Source organism: Amia ocellicauda, chromosome 5 (assembly GCF_036373705.1).
Source record: "Amia ocellicauda isolate fAmiCal2 chromosome 5, fAmiCal2.hap1, whole genome shotgun sequence".
NCBI lineage: Eukaryota > Metazoa > Chordata > Actinopteri > Amiiformes > Amiidae > Amia > Amia ocellicauda.
In genome coordinates, this window is record NC_089854.1 from 29190934 (window position 1) to 29210088 (window position 19155).

The 19155-nt window shown below is 36.9% G+C and overlaps 1 protein-coding gene across 1 annotated transcript; it reads left to right on the forward strand.

Moving 5' to 3' along the window:
* Positions 1-1755: 1755 nt before the first annotated feature.
* Positions 1756-17089, forward strand: LOC136750000 (myosin heavy chain, fast skeletal muscle). The gene is made up of 40 exons (XM_066704700.1): positions 1756-1801; positions 2659-2874; positions 2968-3111; positions 3219-3375; positions 3472-3499; positions 3607-3718; positions 3804-3896; positions 3993-4056; positions 4161-4259; positions 4340-4443; positions 5413-5551; positions 5802-5920; positions 6017-6166; positions 6306-6476; positions 6567-6873; positions 6960-7024; positions 7171-7258; positions 7358-7475; positions 7571-7694; positions 8143-8279; positions 9308-9563; positions 9775-10017; positions 10095-10271; positions 10477-10622; positions 10706-10796; positions 11653-12042; positions 12124-12250; positions 12348-12466; positions 12579-12775; positions 12860-13043; positions 13730-13895; positions 14336-14460; positions 14883-15191; positions 15278-15481; positions 15613-15738; positions 15906-16076; positions 16158-16262; positions 16353-16448; positions 16591-16722; positions 16970-17089. Exons 2-40 carry the CDS (start codon positions 2671-2673, stop codon positions 16985-16987), a joined length of 5805 nt encoding a protein of 1934 aa, XP_066560797.1. The 5' UTR covers positions 1756-1801; positions 2659-2670; the 3' UTR covers positions 16988-17089.
* Positions 17090-19155: the final 2066 nt, after the last annotated feature.

Consider the following 19155-nt stretch of genomic DNA (forward strand, 5'->3'; position numbering starts at 1 on the left):
AATGATAAAATACAGGAAAACTTTACATTTTGTTAAAAGTTGTTACTGCACAAAATTCATTACTTTCATCCATTTCAGGGGAACTAATGGATTTAGCTGGAGTTAAATGAGTTTTGAGGAACACAAAGATAGATACAATATAAATAAATGTATACTTTTATTTTAAGGTACACAGATCTACTGTTTTTCTCTGCAAAATAAATCTTTCCAGGGGATATTTTGTCTTAGCCATCCCCTGTCAGGAAACTTGTATTCCAAGTAAAAATAAATTGTTATTTTTATAATACTTCTTCTATAGTTATTTAATGACTTATTGAGTACAACACACTCACATCTCACTGCATGGATGTAATTCTGGTAGATATGGCATTTAAAACAAACAATTGTTATAACTGAAACAGAAGGATTTGAACCATGCTTGAAGATAATCACCACTAATATACCAAGGCATTAGTGAAGAAATGTTTCTGAAATTATCATTTACTTTAATTAACATAATGATGATCATATTTGCATAATTATCTTTATTATGTCATGCTGTTAAGGCATATTAGCTATCAGCTTCTGAAATTCATAACTATTGTGTCTTTTACTGAAATACAACACTTAGCCAAACACTTTATTTTACCAAAGACAAGGAACATCATGTGATTACAACTTGCATTTAATTATTTATTGACAATTTACATTTAAAGTAAATTATTATTATTATTATTTTTTTAATTAGATAACTTCAGAATTTGTATTGCTATACCAAATGTAGAGCAAACCAGGAAGAGAATACATTTAAAATATGTTTTAACCCTTAAATTCCTTAAACCCTTAATGTAATTCAGGAGTTGTTTTTCTCACTTTAATTACCTTTTCCTTTTTCACAGGACTGAATGGAACTAGGATTTCAATCAAAATCTTGTGATCCAGGGGCAGGATACTTTCCTTGTAGCTACTTGAGACCTCCATTAGCTTTAAGCATAATGCATTTGAAAAATAATTAGCTGTGTAAACATCAGTTTTGCTTACATGCAACTCAGATGTACATTTCACACGATCTGACACTGATTCAAAATGAAAATCATAAACATTTCTATATTTTTGCCAATAACAAGGGTAAATGATGCCATGCTATTATCTGCATACCAAGAAGAAGGGCAAATGGACCGATAAATAAAATCACCCTAGAATATTCATTTCATATGATCTGGCATGGATGCAAAATTAATCCTGTCATTATTTCCACTTGATCCAAAATTAAATTTCATGTAGCAAGCAATAATACAGTCTAATGAGAGATTGGTTCAGAGTTACATGACCAAATGAAGAATAACTTTTTGCTTGGCTAGCAAAATGATCTGTATAAAAGCAGTTCTTTAAATGCCCCCCCGCCAGTGTGAAGCTGTCAAGTTCAAACAAGTGGTAAGATCCTTCTGTATCTAGCTAATAGGTATTTGTGATTGAATTAGATTGAATTATTCTGACAAACAAAGCTACAAATAATAAAAACCTACTTCACAATATCTGTAACTAAATTGATTAAATCTCTTCAAAATGTAAACCATTAACTATTTTCACACAAGTTTAATTCACTTCTGAACATTAGTTTTAAATTTAAAGAAGTAACACCAAAAAACATCATCATTTAAGTTATTGTATCCGTCAACTAACCATATTGGTATAAACAACTGTCAATCTCTGCTCATGTCCAAGATTTACATTCCATGTGGTTAATTAATTTCTAATCTAATCTATTTTTTGCAGTGTTGCAGAATTTGAAACCATCTTGCTGTGATTGCTGTCAAAGCAGGTAAAAACCTACTGTTTCAATTCCAGTTTCAGTAATCCCAAAATCTGTGACTCAAACGAAGTCCCTAATTATTGTCTCTTTTACAGAAATAATTCTGATCTCTGTACAATACAATTATCTGACTAATACTGAAGTTCAGTAGGCTACTAGTTTGTGTAGTACATTTGATGCCTGTAGTTTAATTCCCTGTGATTGTAACTATATGCTTTAACCTCACAGTATATCGTCATCATGAGTACAGACTCGGAGATAGCGATTTATGGCCAAGCTTCCAAATATTTGCGGAAGCCAGAGAGGGAGAAACTTGAGGCTCAAAACAAACCATTTGATGCTAAAACTGCTGTGTTTGTGTCTGAGCCCAAGGAGCTTCACCTTCAAGGTGTTATCCAGAGCAAAGAAGGAGGCAAAACCACTGTAAAAACAGAGGGAGATTGTGTAAAATAATAATGCATTATAGTTAGTAGGATTATGACAAAAATAGGAAAACTGGGAAAATGTAACATACCATAAGATAAAAGGTATATGAAATCTTTTGTCAAATGTCAAAAAAATTTCAGATGACTTCAACACTAATGTTTTTTAACCAGAGAAATAATGAAAGTACAGACTTATTCACCTTATTCACCTTGTCTTTCAATTCTATCTTCAGTACTCCCAATTTATGTGAAAACAGTTGAAATGCAATATCGTTAGATGTCTCCTTTGCAATATCTGTTTATCATCTCAATATACCACAGAATATTAAGATTAATCTCTGAATTAGATGGTGTAGAACTTGCTCTAATTGCAAGCTTTAGTATTTGACCCATGTCGTTTAAATTCCTGGTGTCTGGTAACTGTATGTTTTAAATCCACAGTAAATCGCCACCATGAGTGCGGACGGGGAGATGGCCGTTTTTGGCCCGGCTGCCACATACCTGAGGAAGCCTGAGAGGGAGAGAATTGAGGCTCAGAACAAACCATTTGATGCTAAAACTGCTGTGTTTGTGTCTGAGCCCAAGGAGTTGTACCTTAAAGGTACTCTCCAGAGCAAAGAAGGGGGCAAAGCCACTGTAAAAACAGAGGGAGGCCTAGTAAGTAGTATTTAGTAGTATAATTGCAAAAGGCCTTATTTTTCATTAATTCAGCGGAAGTCGTCTACTTAATATTACAATTTTGTCTCTCAGACTCTAACAGTTAAGGAAGATGAAATCTTCCCAATGAATCCTCCCAAGTATGATAAAATTGAGGACATGGCGATGATGACCCACCTCAGTGAAGCAACTGTGCTGTATAACCTCAAAGAGCGTTATGCAGCATGGATGATCTATGTAAGTCAATAAAACTGTGGTAAAAAGAAAAGTAGTGAATTAATTCATACATGTATCGTTGAATACATCTGAATTGTGTAGTGAAGTTCTGAATTATACTCTTTCAGACCTACTCTGGGCTGTTTTGTGTAACTGTGAACCCCTACAAGTGGCTCCCAGTGTACAATGCAGAAGTTGTGACAGCGTACAGAGGCAAAAAGCGCATGGAGGCTCCACCACACATCTTCTCAGTTTCTGATAGTGCTTATCAGAACATGCTCACTGGTAGGTATTCACATAAATTATGGTGTTTATGTCATGCATTCATATAATTTGTTTAACTGAGAATGGTGTAAAACATTTTTTTCATTTTTGCTACAGATCGTGAAAACCAGTCAATCCTGATAACGTACGTATAAGTTATTTATATTTGAAAAAATACATTATGAATTATGCGTTCTGGTACGAATTTCGGTTTTATTAAAGTCCATTTAATTTGTCTGTATTGCCCTACAGTGGAGAATCTGGTGCTGGAAAGACTGTGAACACGAAACGTGTCATCCAATACTTTGCGACAATCGCAGTGTCATCTGACAAGAAGAAAGATGTACAGCCTGGCAAGATAAAAGTTAGACATTAATATGTATGGCATATGAATAGTTCAGGAAGACTGCGATTTAGCAATTATTTAAATTATCCAATGTCCTTAACAGGGAACCCTGGAGGATCAAATCATCTCAGCTAACCCTCTGCTGGAGGCTTTTGGTAACGCCAAGACAGTGAGGAATGACAACTCCTCTCGCTTTGTAAGTCAAAAATCAAATGCTAGTCTCAAATAATAAATGAAGTGCTTGCCATTTACACGGTCAGTATTTGAATTTTGTCTTATTTTATTCAAATAGGGTAAATTCATCAGAATCCATTTTGGAACTACAGGAAAACTAGCTTCTGCTGATATTGAGACTTGTAAGTCATTTTCCTTCTTCTTAAAGGTAGTACTAATATTCATGATTTTTCATTTTTATATTTTACATTTTTAAATAATATTGTAATTGTATTTTTTTTCTCAGACTTGTTAGAGAAGTCCAGAGTAACATTCCAGCTGTCTGACGAAAGGAGTTACCACATCTTTTATCAGATCATGACCAACCACAAGCCAGAGCTTATTGGTAGGAGGGAAAAAAAAAATAATGAAGGGAGATAATCATTGCTATTGTTTTTTAAATATGTATATTTTTGTTTCATGCAGACATGCTTCTGATCACCACCAATCCCTATGATTACCCTATGATCAGCCAGGGTCAGATCACTGTGGCCAGCATTGATGACAAAGAGGAGCTGGATGCCACAGATGTAAGTTATCCTGTCTAGCTGATTAGGTTCTGATTGCAATGCTTAAATGTAATGTTTTCCTGGTATTGAATACACCGATCATCCCTAACATTATGACCACTGACAGGTGAAGTGAATAACACTGATAATCTCGTTATGATGGCATCTGTCAGTGGGTGGGATATATTAGGCAGCAACATTTTGTGAACATTTTGTCCTCAAAGTTGATGTGTTAGAAGCAGGAAAAATGGGCAAGCGTAAGGATCTGAGCGACTTTGACAAGGGACAGATTGTGATGGCTAGACGACTGGGTCAGAGCATCTCCAAAACTGCAGCTCTTGTGGGGTGTTCCCGGTCTGCTGTGGTCACTACCTATCAAAAGTGGTCCAAGGAAGGAAAAGCGGTGAACCGGCAGCAGGGTCATTGGCGGCCAAGGCTGACTGATGCACATGGGGAGCGAAGGCTGGACCATGTGGTCCGATCCAACAGACAAGTTACTGTAGCTCAAATTGCTGAAAAAGCTAATGCTGGTTCTGATAGAAAGGTGTCAGAACACACAGTGCATCGCAGTTTGTTGCGTATGGGGCTGCGTAGCCGCAGACCAGTCAGGGTGCCCATGCTGACCCCTGTCCACTGCCGAAAGCGCCTACAATGGGCACGTGAGCATCAGAACTGGACCACGGAGCAATGGAAGAAGGTGGCCTGGTCTGACGAGTTCAAGGTATTGACTTGGCCTCCAAATTCCCCAGATCTCAATCCAATCGAGCATCTGTGGGATGTGCTGTACAAACAAGTCCATGGAGGCCCCACCTTACAACTTACAGTACTTAAAGGATTTGCTGCTAATGTCTTGGTGCCAGATACCACAGCACACCATCCGAGGTCTAGTGGAGTCCATGCCTAGACGGGTCAGGGCTGTTTTGGGACCTACACAATATTAGGCAGGTGGTCATAATGTTATGGCTGATCAGTGTATTTGCAATCTTTCAGACTGCCATTGATATTCTGGGCTTTACAAGTGAGGAGAAAGCTGGCATCTACAAGCTGACTGGCGCTGTGATGCACAATGGTAATATGAAGTTCAAGCAGAAACAACGTGAGGAGCAGGCTGAACCTGATGGCACTGAGGGTAAACTTCAGATATTGATTTATGTTTTATGGGTGTATTATTTTGATACTAAATATGTACAGTGGAAAGGAAAAATAAAACAATACATTAAAAAAGTGTTGACCTGGGAAGCTGCCACATATTTTCCTAAGGCTCGCTGGGCACCCATCATCTTACAGTGGTATCAGTGAGACCAACATTAGTCTTATATCCATAGTCGCCAAAGCGATCAATTTTATTACAACACCTGCCCTTTTATTTCTTGTTTCAGTGGCTGACAAAGTCGCTTACCTCTTGGGCCTGAACTCATCTGACTTGCTCAAAGCCCTGTGTTATCCCAGAGTGAAAGTTGGAAATGAATATGTGACCAAGGGGCAGACTGTTCAGCAGGTATGGCATTCAGACTTATTATTTTTCTCCAATTATACATGGTGTACACATTTCTGTTCTATATTATCTAAACATTTTTTTGTATTATTGTATTAGGTAAACAATTCTGTTAATGCTCTGGCTAAGTCTATATATGAGAAAATGTTCTTGTGGATGGTCATTCGTATCAACCAGATGTTGGACACAAAACAATCAAGACAGTTCTTCATTGGTGTCCTGGACATTGCAGGATTTGAGATTTTTGATGTGAGTAATACTATTAACATAGGCATAATCATTTACTCTCAGCTATTACTGAAGAGGGTGAGGGGGGGGGAGGGGGGAGCAATGCATGTAAAAAACATTCATTTACTCCATATACAATACATTAACTTTCTTAATTTAGTACAATAGCTTGGAACAGCTGTGCATTAACTTCACCAATGAGAAACTGCAACAGTTCTTCAACCACCACATGTTTGTACTGGAACAAGAAGAGTACAAGAAGGAAGGAATTGAATGGGAGTTCATTGACTTCGGTATGGACTTGGCTGCCTGCATTGAGCTAATTGAGAAGGTTGGTAAAATACAAAATGTTACGTAAATGGATTGTTACCTCAACTTGGCCATGCTTTGTAAATCAAAATTGATTGTATTATATCATCAGCCAATGGGCATCTTCTCCATCCTTGAAGAGGAGTGCATGTTCCCCAAGGCATCAGACATAACCTTCAAGAACAAGCTCTACGACCAACATCTTGGCAAATCCAACTGCTTCCAGAAACCCAAGCCTGCCAAAGGCAAGGCTGAAGCCCACTTCTCCCTGGTGCACTATGCTGGAATTGTGAACTACAATATCACCGGATGGCTGGACAAGAACAAGGACCCCCTGAATGAGACAGTGGTGGGGCTGTACCAGAAATCCTCTGTCAAGCTGATGGCCCTGCTGTATGCCAGTCATCCTGGAGCTGACGGTAATATAGTTTTTCAGTTTTCTTGAAAATAAGTTAATCATAAGAATTGCACTGACATAACTGTCCTTTATTATTTATTTTAACAGATAGTGGAAAGAAGGGTGCCAAGAAGAAGGGTGGCTCATTTCAGACAGTGTCTGCTCTCTTCAGGGTAACATTTTTATTTTTATTCTTATATTTCTTGAGCATTAAACCACTATATTACGTTACAACATAAAAGAGGCAACAGTTAAAAACAAAACTGAAAAAACAGCAAGTACCAACATTTAATCAATGTGTCCTCTTGTCACAACACAGGAGAACTTGGGCAAGCTGATGACCAACTTGAGGAGCACACATCCTCACTTTGTGCGCTGCTTGATTCCTAATGAATCAAAGACACCAGGTACTGTCAACATACATATTTAATATTTAAGTATACTGCTGTATTCTAAAACATATATTTCAGGTATTGTTTACTGTTAACATTTCGTTTTAATTTTAGGTCTCATGGAAAACTTCCTGGTTATCCACCAGTTGAGGTGCAATGGTGTGCTAGAAGGTATCAGAATTTGCAGAAAAGGTTTCCCAAGCAGAATCCTCTATGGAGACTTCAAGCAAAGGTATTGTAAAATACAATATCAGATCAAACTGAAGACATACACATAGTATACTAATGATATATTGTAATAACAAAATTCTCGCTTATATTTTCTAGATACAAAATATTGAATGCTAGTGCCATCCCAGAGGGTCAGTTCATTGACAGCAAGAAAGCTTCAGAGAAGCTCTTGGGATCCATTGATGTAGATCACACTCAGTATAAATTTGGGCACACAAAGGTAAGCAGTCAAAAGTACAGTATGTGACAAGCATTTCTGAAATATACTTTCTTATATACCGACAAAGGGCATACATTCATATCATAAATCATCAAAGAGCAGACAGTTCCATAGGGCATTCTACATTTTTACACTTAGAAGTGTATTACAATGTTTAGTGAAAGAACACAACAATGTTTTAATCCCCCAAATGTTTAAAAAAAGGAAATTCATTACACTGTAAAGGCCATTTATAGACTACAATGTGCATCTGTTATCACCAACATTGTGCATCAGGTGCAAGAACTCTATATGAATTTGGTGCAAGAACTCTATATGAATTCCAAATTAAAGCAGACTACCAGTTCTTCATAATTTATATACAAATAATATTGCAGTATGATTGAAGTATATCAGCAAGAAAGAAGTGATGATAAAGTCATAAGTCATAATCTCTTCTGCTCTACAGGTTTTCTTTAAAGCTGGCCTGCTGGGTACACTTGAGGAGATGCGAGATGATAAACTTGCTAAACTTATTACTAGTACTCAGGCCCTTTGTCGGGGTTTCTTGATGAGAGTGGAGTTCCAACAAATGATGGAAAGAAGGTAACAGGAAAATGTGGCAACATTTTTCAAAACTGCAGACACAAAATACATTTCTCAATTTGGAATATAATTGTGTCACCAGAGATTGAAAATACACTCACAACTGCGAATTAACAGCTGTTTCATTATTCCTTGATCACTAAGTCTGTAGGTGGAACTGAACGTTTGTAACCGGAAAGGACACGACATGTGACGAGCATTTCTGATATATTGTAAACACAATTCTCAGATTCCAATTAATTAATTGGCCATTTTCCAACTATATAATTAGATTGGTTTATACAGATGACACACACACAAATTCAGTCTTCTGTATGTGTTATTTAGACTGTAAACATTTCTCAATCATAGTTAGTAAAATCAGACTTTACTGCTTTATTTTAATAATTAATTTTGAACATTTTCTGTCATCATTTTTTTTTAATAGCAAGAATAAAAACACCACATTTTTAGTGGTGTGGTAAGTTATCCAAGTTTTTTGGGCCAACCTACTTGCCGAGTTCCTTCAAAAACTGTGTGCAAGTGTACCTAAAAGAATTTATGCTATTTTGAAGGCAAAGGGTGGTCTCACCAAATATGGATTTGATGTAGATTTGTCTTTCTGTCCACTCACTTTGCATTTAGTTAATTGATAAATATAATCTATTAACATGTTTATTTTTGAAAGCATTCTTACTTTACAGCATTTTTTCACACCTGTCTAAAACTTTTGCACAGTACTGTATATCTTTAATATGTTAACTAGAGAGACATAATTATGTTGTACTCGTCTGCACATGGGCTTTAATAACAGGGGTCAAAATCCTCATATGCTTAGTACCCCCAGAATCATATTTTAACATTTATGATCTATGAGAAGATAATATTTCCCATCTAGCAGCCAAACAGTATTTGCTGAATTACCATACCTCCTTTAAGTTTGTTCTACTTTATATTTGTATTTGCTACTGCAGCCTTACTCTTGTCTATCTCTGTAATGCTGTATACAATATTAAATTACTAAGCAAAACTAACCATCTCTCCTACAGAGAGTCGGTTTTCACCATTCAATACAACATCCGCTCATTCATGAATGTGAAACACTGGCCATGGATGAAGCTGTACTTCAAGATCAAGCCACTTCTGAAGAGCGCAGAAACTGAGAAGGAATTTGCCAACATGAAGGAAGAATTTGTGAAGTGCAAGGAAGATCTGAAAAAGGCAGAAGCCAAGAGAAAGGAGCTTGAGGAGAAGATGGTGTCTCTGCTGCAGGAAAATAATGACCTGCTGTTGCAAGTCCAGTCTGTAAGAAATCATTTAGACACTATGAAATATTTAAGCATACAATATACAAATATAATATAAACTTTTAGCATTTTTTAAAAATCAATAAGGTTATGTTAATGACATTCAAATCAACCATTGTATGCAAATAATACATTGCAGATTGTGGTGTCACAATTAGTTTTTTTTTCTAATGAAAATAAATCACTAATGATTACAACTTTATGAACAGGAGACTGAGAATCTCTCAGATGCTGAGGAAAGATGTGAGGGACTGATCAAAAACAAAATCCAGCTTGAGGCCAAAGTGAAGGATATTTCAGAGAGACTGGAGGATGAGGAGGAAATGAACGCTGAGCTGACTGCCAAGAAGAGGAAACTGGAGGATGAGTGCTCTGAGCTCAAGAAAGACATTGATGACTTAGAGCTCACCTTGGCCAAAGTGGAGAAGGAGAAACATGCCACTGAAAACAAGGTAAATATTTAAGAAATAAGAAATTCATATTACCATCATTTGAAAGATGTTTAAATCATGAAAAAAAAATCCTCTAGGTGAAAAACCTGACTGAAGAGATGGCCATCCAGGATGAAACCATTGCTAAATTATCCAAGGAGAAGAAAGCCCTCCAAGAAGCACACCAGCAGACTCTGGATGACCTTCAAGCAGAGGAAGACAAAGTCAACACTCTGACTAAAGCCAAGAGCAAGCTTGAACAACAAGTGGATGATGTAAGTTGGAGGGTCATATAGGTCATAAAAACATAGCTTTCATAGTTTATTATTAATTAATCCTTATTATTTTTATTTATGTATGTATTTATTAGCTGACATTATTATCCAGAAGTAGCTTACAGTTTACACAAGAAACATTTTAAAGCATTACAATATTGCAGTAATAAAATCAGTATGTTCATATATATTTATCATTTTTAAGCTTGAGGGTTCACTGGAACAAGAGAAGAAACTCCGAATGGACCTTGAGAGGGCCAAGAGAAAGCTGGAGGGTGATCTGAAACTAGCCCAGGAATCCATAATGGATCTGGAAAATGACAAACAACAGTCAGAGGAGAAGATCAAAAAGTAATCCTTTCCTAAAAGTAACAAGAGTGAAGAAGTGAAATAAATAAATGAGGACATATGCTGATATTCTTTTCACTTAACAGGAAGGACTTTGAAACAAGCCAACTCCTCAGTAAGATTGAGGATGAACAAACTCTGGGTGTTCAGCTGCAGAAGAAGATTAAGGAGCTCCAGGTATTCTTAGGCAATTCAAATACAATACCACACTTAAACTGTTGCATTACCAAAAAGCCTAGGTTTGCATGGATTATTAAAGCATAGTCGTCTAAGGTCAAAGTAAACAGAGAATATAATTCAAGTTTAGGACTAGGGCTAGGCAATATATCAAGTTTTTGCGATATATTCGATATATTATTTTGGGCAAAATACAAAGCACGTATCGCAAGTATCGAGTTTTTAGAATGTGGGAGGAGTAACTGTCAATCATTATATTACGCTTTTTAAAAGCAATGGAAGCGAATTTACGAAGTAATACAGTTACCTTGTGTTAATTAAATGTTTTAAATACACACTAAAAACAGTAGCGAATATGGGTTTATATATATACAGGGTTTCCTGCAGTGCTATTTAGGCCGTGTGAGAGAACAAAAACTACAACAAAAAGAAACTTTAAAGCACAAGCACACATGTTCCGTCCCGCTCTCATTTGCTATTAGATGGGTGCAGTGGTGCAACCCAGTTTTTTTTATTATAATAATAGTAACAACAACTTACTGGTAAGCAGAATTTCAAATCCAAACTCGAGGAAACGTACCCATCTAGCAAGGACATATGTTAAATGCACCGGTATAAACCTGGATGTGGTCAATCTACTATGTGTTGCGTGATTACTATTACTTGTGTTGTTGTTGTTGTTGTTGTTATATGACCATAAATAATACTGTACACATATATATATATATATATACACTATATTATTTACTCTGTGTATATATACAACATTATTTTCTGTCATATAACAGTATTTGTTATTTTGTGCATTGTTTTAACAGGGTTTAGATTGTATACTAATAACACTTCCAAATGTTAGGCTCGTATTGAAGAACTGGAGGAAGAAACGGAGGCTGAACGTGCTGCTCGTGCAAAGATTGAGAAGCAGAGGGCTGATCTCTCCAGGGAACTTGAGGAGATCAGTGAAAGGCTTGAAGAGGCTGGTGGTGCCACTTCTGCTCAGATTGAGATGAACAAGAAACGTGAAGCTGAATTCCTGAAGCTCCGCCGCGACCTTGAAGAGTCGACTCTGCAGCACGAGGCCACCGCTGCTGCCCTCCGCAAGAAGCAGGCCGACAGCGTGGCAGAATTAGGAGAACAGATTGACAACCTTCAGCGCGTCAAGCAGAAGCTGGAGAAGGAGAAGAGTGAATACAAAATGGAAATCGATGACCTCTCCAGCAACATGGAAGCCATAGCCAAATCCAAGGTAAATATAAAGTGCTTTCTTACACAATTTTGTCTGATTTTACATAAAATTATAAAGCTTTAAATTATATTTTCATTATAGGCTAATCTGGAGAAGATGTGCCGTACTCTGGAGGACCAACTCAGTGAACTCAAGTCTAAGAGTGATGAGAACACACGCCAGATTAATGACCTGAGTACACAAAAAGCAAGACTAAACACAGAAAATGGTATGTCCATCACAATTTATTTCCTTTTTTGTTTTTGTGGGGAGAGGGAACAACTCTTTCAGTCAAGAACTGATAACTTGTATTATGTATTCATTAGGTGAATTTGCACGCCAACTGGATGAGAAAGAAGCTCTGGTATCCCAACTAACAAGAGGAAAGCAGGCCTACACTCAACAAATTGAAGAGCTGAAAAGGCATATGGAAGAGGAAACCAAGGTGATATATCCTTTGGGTAGTTGTGTCTGTTAGCACAAGATAAAATTCATTATAGTCTATATATGGAAAATTATATACTTTTTATTTCTTGATGTGTTAATTTTTTCTGCAGGCTAAGAATGCCCTGGCTCATGCTTTACAATCAGCTCGCCATGACTGTGACCTGCTCCGGGAGCAATATGAGGAGGAGCAGGAGGCCAAGGCTGAACTTCAGCGCGGAATGTCCAAGGCCAACAGTGAAGTGGCTCAGTGGAGAATAAAATACGAAACTGATGCCATCCAGCGCACTGAGGAGCTTGAGGAAGCCAAGTACACTTTGCACTTTAACATTAATTTATTTATAGTAAGTTTTAAAATCTTGTCCATTTTCTAATCATTCAAAACATTCCCTAGGAAAAAGCTTGCCCAGCGCTTGCAAGATGCTGAGGAACAAATTGAGGCTATGAACTCCAAGTGCGCCTCTCTGGAAAAGACCAAGCAGAGGCTGCAGGGTGAGGTGGAAGACCTCATGATTGATGTGGAGAGAGCAAACGCTCAAGCAGCTGCCCTTGATAAGAAACAGAGGAACTTTGACAAGGTATGTAGTCTAATAAAGGAAAATGTATAAGCTATAATTATTATTATTATTATTATTATTATTATTATTATTATTTTTTTTTTTTTTTTTTTTTTTTTTATTTCTTGGCAGACGCCCTTATCCAGGGCGACTTACAACATACGTGCAAAAAAAAGTGCAATAATACAGTTAAGTAAAAGGCATCAATCATTACAAATTCAATTTAACTAAAACAATTCAAAATATAATACATTTTACAAATTCCAATTTACAATTTACACAGGCAAGTACAATAAGTGACTTCCTACATCCTGGATGGTAAAAGCTGAGTTCTGTCATGATGTAGGGTCACAGTCAAGGGCTACGGGAAAGGGAGCAAGGAGGAAAACAATCAAGAACGCAAGAAGCATAATAAAACTGTGAATTATTATTATATGATATCTGTTTTCCAAATATGAACATCAATCCACAAATGATTAAAGACTAGTATCTGACAGTAATAAGAGTAATTAAAGAAATGAGCAAGCAATATGTATTACCGATCTAATCGTATTAGATACAGTGTGTAATACTGAACTCATCAGGACATCCATTGCCAAGCTGATGTTTTATTTGCATGTCCAACAAAAACATGCTTCCAATTACAATTGAAAAATGCAATAAGACATTCCAATTACAGTTGTAACGAGTATATTTATTTTTGTCAGGTTCTGGCAGAATGGAAGCAGAAGTTTGAGGAGGGCCAGGCAGAGCTGGAGTCAAGTCTAAAAGAAGCTCGCTCTCTCAGCACTGAGCTTTTCAAGATGAAGAACTCCTATGAAGAGGCTCTGGATCATCTTGAGACCCTTAAGCGCGAGAACAAGAACTTACAGCGTAAGAAAGAGCATTTAAGAAAAAGTGCACTGCATCTTAAAATAGGCATCTCAGAAATTAATTTAGTCTAAACATTTAGATGTCAATATGGAAATAATTATTTGAATTCTTTATTTATATTTATTGTAGAACAATACACAACTTATGATAACTAAGGTACAGTATGTCTGATTAGGATTGATAAACAATTACTTTTTTAATTGGTTTGTTCTGTTATTCAAAAGTTAAATGTGCATAAAAGATATTCAAGGTTACTAAGTGTTGGTTTGGGTGACCTTTTTGACACATAAGTGTACATATATATTTTTACTTTTACCTTATTTTTACTAAAATGAATTATTCAATATGTAGTATATATTCATGAATAAAGAACAATCTAATACCAGACAGCTTAGTCTGGTAATTGTTGTTTAACAATGTTTTTCTCGTCTGTAAAACAGAGGAGATCTCAGACCTCACTGAACAGATTGGTGAGAGTGGAAAAACAATTCACGAGCTGGAGAAGGCAAAGAAACAAGCTGAGACAGAGAAGTCTGAATTCCAAACTGCCCTAGAGGAGGCCGAGGTACTTGGCTTAGAATCCAAAGTCTATTGTCCACACTTTGGACTACACCATTTATCAATGTGTAGGACAAAAATCTCTATCACCCACACTAAAACATTTTTTTTTTCAATTATAACAGGTGTCTTTAAACCATTTACAAACTCAGATTTTATAAAATGCATGTACAGTCCTCCAAAAGGTGACATCAGGATTCCATTAATAATTTTTTTTTTCCTGTTTCTATTTTTAATCCACCACTTTCAAAATATCAAAACACTACCTTGAACAGTAAAGCAATGGATTATGCTTTTAAATACACTACTTCTGTGTTTATCACTATCTGTTAAACTTATTACACTGTAAGTTGCTGTTGATATAAGTAGTCAAACATGGACAATTCAACACTCCTAGAAAGAACCTGTCTGTGCTTATCTTATTAATAGGCTACACTGGAGCATGAGGAAGCGAAGATCCTTCGTATTCAGCTGGAACTAAACCAAATCAAGTCAGAGATTGACAGAAAGATTGCTGAGAAAGATGAGGAGCTTGAGCAGAACAAGAGAAACAGCCAAAGGATTATTGACCAAATGCAAAGTAGTCTTGAGGCCGAGATCAGGAGCAGGAATGATGCCCTGAGAGTGAAGAAAAAGATGGAGGGAGATCTCAATGAGATGGAAATCCAGCTGAGCCACGCCAACCGCCAGGCTGCCGAGGCCCAGAAACAACTGAGGAACGTCCAAGGACAACTCAAGGTATAAGATGTAATGTAACCTGGAATTAGACCTACCTGCATCACGTTCAGTTTGTAAAAGTATTAATTCCTTCCCATATTAATCAGGATGCCCAACTGCACCTGGATGATGCTATCAGGGGACAGGAGGACATGAAGGAACAGGTTGCCATGGTGGAGCGAAGGAACACCCTCATGATGGCTGAGATTGAGGAAATGAGGGCTGCCCTGGAACAGACAGAGAGAGCACGCAAATTGGCGGAGCAAGAATTGCTTGATGCCAGTGAACGTGTGCAGCTGCTGCACTCCCAGGTTAAAACAAAGTTTAATGCTTTTTGGAAATGTAATGTTTCCCTATAACATAATATTATTGCTTTTTCATATACAGTGTATTTCCAGTGGGCTCTGTATTTCTAATTACATTACAACTAAAATTGTTTCAGAATACCAGCCTGATCAACACAAAGAAGAAGCTTGAGACTGACATTGCTCAGCTCCAAGGTGAAGTTGATGACACCATCCAGGAAGCAAGGAATGCAGAAGAAAAGGCCAAGAAGGCTATTACTGATGTGAGTAATACTTAGTGTCAGTATTTCCTACTGCCTTTCAATATGAGACATTTTATTAAATCAGCAAATTAAAGTTAATAAAATGTAACTTATTCCATGCAATGCAGCAGTACTAAAACAGTATAGCAGAGTTCATGTAACCTAGAAAAGCATTCTAAAACTTTCAGGCTGCTATGATGGCTGAGGAGCTGAAGAAGGAGCAGGACACCAGCTCTCACCTGGAGAGAATGAAGAAGAACCTGGAGGTCACAGTGAAGGACCTGCAGCACCGTCTGGATGAGGCTGAGCAGCTGGCAATGAAGGGTGGAAAGAAGCAGCTCCAGAAACTGGAGGCCAGGGTAAATTGGCTGTTATGAATTGATTCACCATTACAGAAATACAATAAAGAGCTCCACACTTACATTCAGATTGATTTCTAGGTGCGTGAGCTGGAAAATGAACTGGAAGCCGAGCAACGACGTGGAGCCGATGCCATTAAAGGTCTCCGCAAATATGAGAGAAGAGTCAAGGAGCTCACCTACCAGGTAATGTACCAATTATAACCAATAAATACACTGATATACAAAAAGTCAATTTCTGCACTAATACAGCGTGTGTAATGTTATTGCCTGCAGGCTGAGGAGGACAAGAAGAATGTGAACAGACTCCAGGATCTGGTTGACAAGCTGCAGCTCAAAGTGAAGGCTTACAAGAGACAGGCTGAAGAAGCTGTAAGTCAGAGATTTAAAAAGTATTGAATCAGTCATAATTTACACTGTAAAATAATTGATTACAGAAATATATATTTTAATAAACATTTCAGTAGTTCCTCCCTAAATCTGTAACATACAATTTAATATGTTTGCCTTCCAGGAGGAACAAGTCAATACCCATCTCTCCAAGTTCAGGAAGGCACAGCATGAGCTGGAAGAATCTGAGGAGCGTGCAGACATCGCTGAATCCCAGGTCAACAAGCTGAGAATCAAGAGCCGTGAAATGACGAAGGTATTTTTCCTTTATTGAAGTCTATGAAGTAAAAATTTGTAGGTTTTGGTGATAATAATAAAAAATGCTATTTTGCAGCTGATATTATTATTATTATAGGAAGATGTTAACATGAAAGATCTTGCAAATGAAAAATATTTACATCAATATCATGAATCAAACAATACATATTTTACTAGTAAAAGCACAGAAATCTCAATGGATTAACTATTTTTTAACTAACTAACTTTTTTCTTTGTTTTAAAAGGTCAAAGAAGGAGAATGAAGGAAAACCAAGTACATGTACCGAAAGGATTCATACAATATGAATCATATACTCTAAACGTTTCATTCAGCTCTTGATAAAAAGTAGTCTACTTGCATCCTATTTTCCTGTGTTTGTGGAATTTCTTCAGTGTTGTATGCATTTCTGCCTTTCCCTGCTGTCCTTTATAGATCACTTTGATCAATCTGGTTTACCTTGAATGGTCATCTTCTATGGTTAACAAATCTGATTATAAGGATTGAACACCAGAGACACCAATCTTGGAACATTTAATCAGCTGTAACCTCTGAAATACCAAAAAGCTAAGAATTCAGCTGTTCAGCACTCTTGTGCAGTGTCATTTCAATTGAGTATTTTTTAGTAAATAGTAAATACACCATGGATACCAAACTAAATACACAATTGAGACACTTCCACACTGCAAGTAACACAGTCTGCCAAAAAAAAAAAAAACGTATGCAACATGTACGGCTGTTTATATTAGCCATGAAAGTTATGTATTCCAAAAGGTTTCATTTTTTTGAGGCAGGGGGTGGGGGAGGGGGGGGGCACTATTTTTTTTATTTTTCTTTATTCCAGTGCATCATTAGCTTTCTAAACTCCCAACAAGAAATAAGTGCACAACCATATAGAAGCGTTATTTGAAGAACCACAAGAATGAATCAATAAAAGTAGGCTACATGCAGATAACTGCTTACCTGAGTTACCTCAGTAGTGATCCTTGAAGGACTTTCATTTCCAAATCTCCCAAGCACCTTCTTGAACATATTTCACTATATTTAGTGTCAATGTACGTACAACTATTAGCTTTGACTTCACTGCTTCCCAACTACTGCTAAACTGCTGTCAAGAACATGACAGTAGTGTTAAACTAGCAACAGTTAAACACCTAAATGTGTCACGTTCTAACCCCCTCTTCTGTCACTTGCTATATTTGTTGGGCTTTACTTTCCATCACCCCACTGTTATATCGGGTTTCACATTTATATTACATTTATAAAGTAGCTTGTGCCGATTTGTCATACATCCAGTATTTGATAAGCATCATAAGCTCACAGGCATTTAATACAGGACGATGCAAGGTCATAGACCACTGGTACTCTGAGGAACGAGCTGGAAGTGTCTCTTTAACATGTCTGCTGCAGGTCTTTGCAGCACATCATTTTATTATAATAACTGTGTATGGGTAGTTCAATTAGCAGCAATGTAAAATTTGAAACGTACATTTCCCCATACGCAATGCTAAACTAAATATTTCCCATCATACAGTTTAAATATGAACATGTAGTAGGCCAACTATAACCTAGTTACTGATTCGGTGAATTCTCAATACTGTGGCTCTTTAGAGCAATGTTTTCTTGTTAATTTGCCTCCTGAAGCACAAATACCTGAGCACCAATGTCATAGACTATGCTATACATATCCAGAATTAAGGACAACATTTGTTTTATTTTAAAGTGTGCAATATAGTACAGAGACTCCTTAAGCAAATGGATGTCTAGTTGAGAAACAACAGCTGTTCATTCTGCAACTATAAATAGAACTGGGAAAGGATAAGTGCGATTTTTGCTTTGTGTTGCCATCCTATTGCTGCCTTTGCAATTGGCATCAACATTCTTACACATCGGGTGGAACAGATCAGTAATCCTGATCTATGGGATTGCTGTGTATCCTTCTCAGAAAAACTTGTGTATGCTTTTGTCAGTGATCGGTTCAGATATTACACATGCAGTGGTTGTTGCTTGGTCAAGAAAGGCATATTTAAAACTGTAGTCGTTATTGCGCAGAAGTTGTGAATTGGGATGCCATCAGCTATTGAAGTATTTACACAGATGACCATTCACATAGACAATGCAAGCTCAATCCTGGGGAGCCTTGATCCGATGAAGTGTTTCACTAAATATTTATGTATTTATGTTTTTTGAGCATTCCTATCTTACCTATTATAAGTGTTACCCACAATATCTATATAAAATATCATTTTAAATACAGACAGGGCCATGACATAAATATTCAATCAGTTTTATTATGACAAAAAATGACTAATTGAATAATTATAAACAAACGTGAAGAGATATGAGTAATGTGAGCAACAACTAATACAATTCTCACCTGTTGAATGCTACAATCTTCATGACTGTCTTCAAAACTATCTTTGTCTTACTAAG

Coding starts and splice junctions, on each gene's coding strand:
- LOC136750000 (XM_066704700.1), top strand. CDS start 2,671: ATGAGTGCGGACGGGGAGATGGCCGTTTTTGGCCCGGCTGCCACATAC. Junction 10,018..10,094: donor AACATGCCACTGAAAACAAG/GTAAATATTTAA, acceptor AAAATCCTCTAG/GTGAAAAACCTGACTGAAGA. Junction 16,263..16,352: donor TCAAGGAGCTCACCTACCAG/GTAATGTACCAA, acceptor TATTGCCTGCAG/GCTGAGGAGGACAAGAAGAA.